Source organism: Botrytis cinerea, chromosome 3 (genome assembly GCF_000143535.2).
Source record: "Botrytis cinerea B05.10 chromosome 3, complete sequence".
Lineage (NCBI taxonomy): Eukaryota > Fungi > Ascomycota > Leotiomycetes > Helotiales > Sclerotiniaceae > Botrytis > Botrytis cinerea.
Window position 1 is genome coordinate 173,925 of NC_037312.1, and position 5,170 is coordinate 179,094.

Consider the following 5,170-nt stretch of genomic DNA (forward strand, 5'->3'; position numbering starts at 1 on the left):
GCATATAGCCGATACGCTTTTGTGGGTCGACGCAGGGATTTAGATTAAACGTATAGAAACGGAAAATAAAGACGTTTGATGTAGAAATCTTGTGGATGCAATTATTGAATGTCCAATCCCGTTGCGGAAAATATTGAAGAATGTCACTTCAAGGCCCAGCGGTTCAAGGCCAGATTGAACATAGTCGGGAGCGGATATGTTTTAGAGTTTCTCTTGGAGGAAATGAGGGATCTATGGGTACTCCGGATGGAGTAGGCGATCTTGACATATAAGTTGTTGTATCTGCTCTCAGGTTTAGAGAAACATCATCTCATCTACATACTCTACTACAATCAACTTCTTCACTCCTTCAAACAAATCTTCACAATGGTTTCTGCATCTTCCCTCCTCCTCGCTGCATCAGCTATCGCAGGTGTCTTCTCCGCGCCAGCCGCGGCACCCGTCAGCGAGAACTTGAATGTCTTGCAAGAAAGAGCGTTGACTTCTTCCGCTACCGGTACTAGTGGTGGTTACTACTACTCCTTCTGGACCGATGGAAGCGGTGGTGTTACATACTCCAACGGAGCCAATGGTCAATATGCCGTAAGCTGGACCGGTAACAAGGGTAACTTCGTCGGTGGAAAAGGATGGGCTGTTGGTTCCGAGCGGTAAGTTTTTTTTTTCCTTCCCTTCGTCATACATGAAAAGACATCAAACTAATTTCTCCCGCAAAGCTCCATCTCCTACACCGGATCCTACAAACCCAACGGAAACTCCTACCTCTCCGTCTATGGTTGGACTACCTCCCCCCTCATCGAATACTACATCGTCGAAGACTTTGGCACCTACGATCCCTCCTCCGCCGCCACCGAAATCGGCAGTGTCACCTCCGACGGTTCCACATACAAGATCCTCGAGACCACCCGTACAAACCAACCTTCCGTTCAAGGAACTGCTACCTTCAAGCAATACTGGTCCGTCCGTACTAGCAAGCGTACGAGCGGTACCGTCACCACTGCAAACCATTTTGCAGCCTGGAAGAAGTTGGGATTGACTTTGGGCTCAACTTACAACTACCAAATTGTTGCTGTTGAGGGTTACCAAAGCAGTGGTTCCGCTTCCATCACTGTTTCTTAAATCTGGGATGGGTGAATGAGTAGATAGGGGTTGTGGAGTGTTGAGAATTTTCGTCTTGTATATATTCATTACGATTTCGTTCCTGGCCACACTGGATCGTATCGTTTCCGTAGGCTCGTACATATATATATCTGTTATCTTTCGTGCACAATCAAGTTTACATGAGGATTATGTGACATTATAGGTTTTGGGTTGGGAGAGTAGTGTGCAAGGCATGTATATGATGGTCAATTGAATAGAAGCTGTCTACGCCACTGAAGATTTCTACAGCTTTTCAACATCACATGTTTCACAAACGAATGAACGAAACCGTCACCTGAGGAGAAAAGTGAAATTTTATAAAGAAAATATTAGAACAAGTATTCTGATTACAGGGTTTCCATTCGATATGTTTTCATATCATATCTTGTCGTTCAGCATATCTACAAACGTATCGTCCGTCGTATCATTCATCGCGTCTTTCATCATATCGCATCACACCTTCCACTACCATCATCTCGAGAGGGATCTTAATTTCCCCACACTTCCGTTCTCAGAACGAAAAGAGAACCGCCATAAACACTCACTCCGTCCAAACAATACAAAACTCAATAAATAACCTACATACTCATCACCCATTTCTCGAGACTCCATAGCCGATATCCTCACCGTCACATCTCCGCTCATACCATCCCTCCAGCGCTCCACCCCATAAATCACAACCTCTCATCCCTTATCTAATCTCCGCACCTCAAGCGAAAGATGAGTGGTCTTCTCTACCTGTTGCAATTCTAACACCTCCTCTCGTCGCTGCACCCGCTCCACACGCGTGTCTTGCTGTTCCAACATCTCTGTATCTCTCTCTTCTAGGTATCTAACTCTCTTGGATCGTCGGATAGAATCTTCAGATTGGGAAAGCAATTCTGAAGATTCTTCAGCGCGTCGCTTTGGGAACTGGACGGGCTGGCTTGGCTGGAATGATTCGTGGGCTCGGGGGAATTGGAAGGTTGAGAGGGAATGAAAGGGTTGACTTTGGTATCTTGCTTGGTATTGTGATTTCTGGGCTTGTAATTCTTGGAATTCATGTCGAGCGAGCTGGGTTTGCTGGGATAGCTGGGAGAGTTGATCGTGAGCGTGATGAATGTATTCGGTTAATTGGTTCTGTTGAGCTCGTTCCTTGTCAGCTCGTACCTCGTAAGCTCGCTGGTCGTAGATGTCTCTTGCATCTCTTGCTTTTTGAGCTAGCTGGTCTCGATACTGTTGCTCGTAAACTCGTTGGTCGTAGATGTCTCTTGCATCTCTTGTTTTTTGAGCTAGCTGGTCTTGATACTGTTGCTCGCGAGCTTCTTGGTCGTAAAAATTTCTTGTACTTTGAGTAAGTTGACCTTGATTCGATTGATAGTGAGCTAGATACGGCTTGTGGGTCGGTTCATTTTGTTGAGTTAGTTCCTCATAAGCTCGTTGATCGTAGACGTCTCTTGCATCTCGTGCCTTTTGGGCTAGTTGGTCTTGATACTGTTGCTCGAGAACTTGTTGGTCGTAGAAGTTTCCTGTATTCTGAGCGAGTTGACCTTGACTCAATTGATAGTGAGCTAGATCCGACTTGTGGGCCGGTTCGTTTTGTTGAGCTCGTTCCTGGTAAGCTAGTTGGTCATAAACGTCTCTTGCATTCAAAGCAAGTTGTTCTTGGGTCCGACCATTCTGAGCCATTTGGTAGCAAGCTTGTTTCGTTGGTTGGGCCAGCTTAATCGGTTGTACTGGTTTATTTTGAGTGAGTTCATCGTAAGCTTCTTGATCGTAAACATGCTTTTCATTTTGCGCTAACTGAGCTAGCTTCGTCTGATCACCTGGTTGGAATTGTTGCATTTGATGTTGTCGTATTTTTTGTTGTTGTGCCTGTTGTTGTCGTGCTTGTTGAGCAGTTTCTCGCGTCATCTTTGGGGCTAAAGTTTGATATCTCCCAGAATCTTCCTGTATTTTAATACCATGATGCCCGGAACCTTCGGGTGTAGGCTGTCCGAACTCAAAAGCTGTGGTAAGATTGCGATTTTCGGAGAGGTATAGATTTAAGTCAGGAGTGTGCGTGGTTAACGGGTGGCGTTGTGCGGAATCATTCGTAGCTTTCTGGGTTTGAAAATAACTCGAATTGTGACCTGAAGCTTGGCATGGCAAGTGCGGACTAAAATCTTTGAATGTAGACGGGATGCGAGCAGGGAATTGAAATCGTTGGCGAGGAGGAAGTTGTCGAGACTGAGCTTGGTGATATTGAGCATGTTGATCTTGGGCCTCTTGGGAGACGGACAGTGCTCGGAATTGGTTGACATCGACCCCCTCTTGAAGTTGAGGATTCTGAGTTTGATGATGTGAGAACTGTTGAGAGTGTGAATCAATGATGTATTGATCTCGAAGAAGCATGTGCGAATCACCGCGGAGAACACCTGCGCTTATCCTGGAAAGGGTGCGGAGTGCCGAGTCTGTTTTGACACCTTTCGTTCTATCTCCAGACTCTCTTTCGAATGCATTGTCCAATCCGCTATTCAATTTAGGATTTTGCATAAACGGGTCGTTATTGCTGGGTACATCACCATCTTCATCAAGTGGAGGACGGCCACGCGGCTTTGGTGAAAAGGGTAATAGATCGTTGCTTCGACCAGCAAACTCAACGACTGCTTCGCTTGCATTGCCAAAGTGTTCAGGGATAGCAAATGGTGCGGCACTCCATTCCTCCTCAATACTGGGAAGAACCGTGTCTTGATCGTTATTTTGGCAGCCATCATCGTCGTTATTTATTTCCGCTAAGAGATCAATTGCGAAACTCGTCTCATCCAGCTTCCTTCGGGTTTCATTGAGTATACCGTCCTCTCTAGATATGCGGTTTTGGAGCCTCGCTACTGCGGCTATCTTCTTTTCTCTGCCATCCTCCCCACCTTCCCCGGCACGAGCCATCGTGTTTGTCAATTTCTCTAGATTTGCTTCGCATAATTTCTTGATCCTTTCATGCCCAATAAGACGGGATTGAAGCCTTTCTGCCTCGGGCTGCAGTTCTATGAGTTCTTCAGCCCTTGAGATGGTCTTCTTAGGCGGTTCTAGAGCCGGTGTAAATAATCTTGGTGCAGGTATAGCATATTCTGGTACAGGCTCGCCAGTGTATGGATTAGTCATCGGCGTCATAGGCAAATTGGCCACACTATATCCTCGCTGGTGTGTGTTGACCATGGGCATACTTGGTTGCGAAAACGGCGCTGCCACATCCTGATTTGGTTGAAATTCCTGGAACAAGTTTTCGCGCGGTTCTCCTGGTGCACCTCCCCGTCGTTTACCTGTGCTTCTAAACGTAACATCTTTGCAACGAGAGCATGAAGCTAGAAATCTGCCCTTGCTTATGGGGAACAAAGACCTGAGCTTCCAAACTCTTTCCTTGCTACAGTAACGATATCGAGGACCCTCTTCACCAGTTATCGTGTACAGTTTACTTTGAGGATATCCTGGAAGATTTCGCTCATCTTCAGGAAGAGGAACATATGGGCCGAAAATTTGCAGCCATTGTTGATAAACATTTAATGTTGTGAAGTACTGTGGAGTGACACCAGCAGGGGCGCTTCCAGGATAAAAGACTTCATCGGAGAAACTTGGTACGATGCATCGCGGAACAGGCGTCTTGCCTACATGAACATATGTCATTTTGTAACCAAAGTTTATGTCTATGTGGGCGTGTGTCGATGACTCAAGAAAATATTCGGAAGTTGTCGGGAAAAGTATTATTAGCAGTGTCGGACAAAATTCGAAAGCTATCAGAAGAACAAGAAAACGTTCGAATGTATCCAATGATATGTGCAGTGAGCTGAGTGGTGGTCAATAGGAACACCTAAGGTGTCGGGATTAATTCATGTAGAAAATGTGATCAAAAGCAAATTTGTCACCTATGGAAAACTTAAGTAGACGCGAGGCGGAGTCGAATTCACCTTGTTTACATCTTCTTATCTTGTTTTTTAATCAGCAATGCCGAGGATAGCCAGATAAATGAGGGGCTATGAGATGGAAAATAAAGTGAATGTTGGATTGTCAATGAGGATGT

The 5,170-nt window shown here is 45.6% G+C and overlaps 2 protein-coding genes across 2 annotated transcripts; one reads left to right on the forward strand and one right to left on the reverse strand.

Moving 5' to 3' along the window:
- Positions 1-291: 291 nt before the first annotated feature.
- Positions 292-1,278, forward strand: Bcxyn11A. Its single transcript, XM_024691683.1, has 2 exons — positions 292-647; positions 714-1,278. Exons 1-2 carry the CDS (start codon positions 367-369, stop codon positions 1,114-1,116), a joined length of 684 nt encoding a protein of 227 aa, XP_024547454.1. The 5' UTR covers positions 292-366; the 3' UTR covers positions 1,117-1,278.
- Positions 1,279-1,467: 189 nt separating this feature from the next.
- Positions 1,468-4,908, reverse strand: BCIN_03g00490 (hypothetical protein). Its single transcript, XM_001559451.2, has one exon. The coding sequence runs from the start codon at positions 4,774-4,776 to the stop codon at positions 1,822-1,824; it is 2,955 nt and encodes a 984-aa protein (XP_001559501.1). The 5' UTR covers positions 4,777-4,908; the 3' UTR covers positions 1,468-1,821.
- Between the last annotated feature and the right edge of the window lie 262 nt (positions 4,909-5,170).

What these genes read in the sequence shown, in the direction of transcription:
- Bcxyn11A (XM_024691683.1), top strand. Translation starts at nt 367, where the DNA reads ATGGTTTCTGCATCTTCCCTCCTCCTCGCTGCATCAGCTATCGCAGGT. An exon ending in TGGGCTGTTGGTTCCGAGCG is followed by an intron (nt 648 to 713) that starts GTAAGTTTTTTT and finishes TCTCCCGCAAAG; the next exon opens with CTCCATCTCCTACACCGGAT.
- BCIN_03g00490 (XM_001559451.2), bottom strand. Translation starts at nt 4,776, where the DNA reads ATGACATATGTTCATGTAGGCAAGACGCCTGTTCCGCGATGCATCGTA.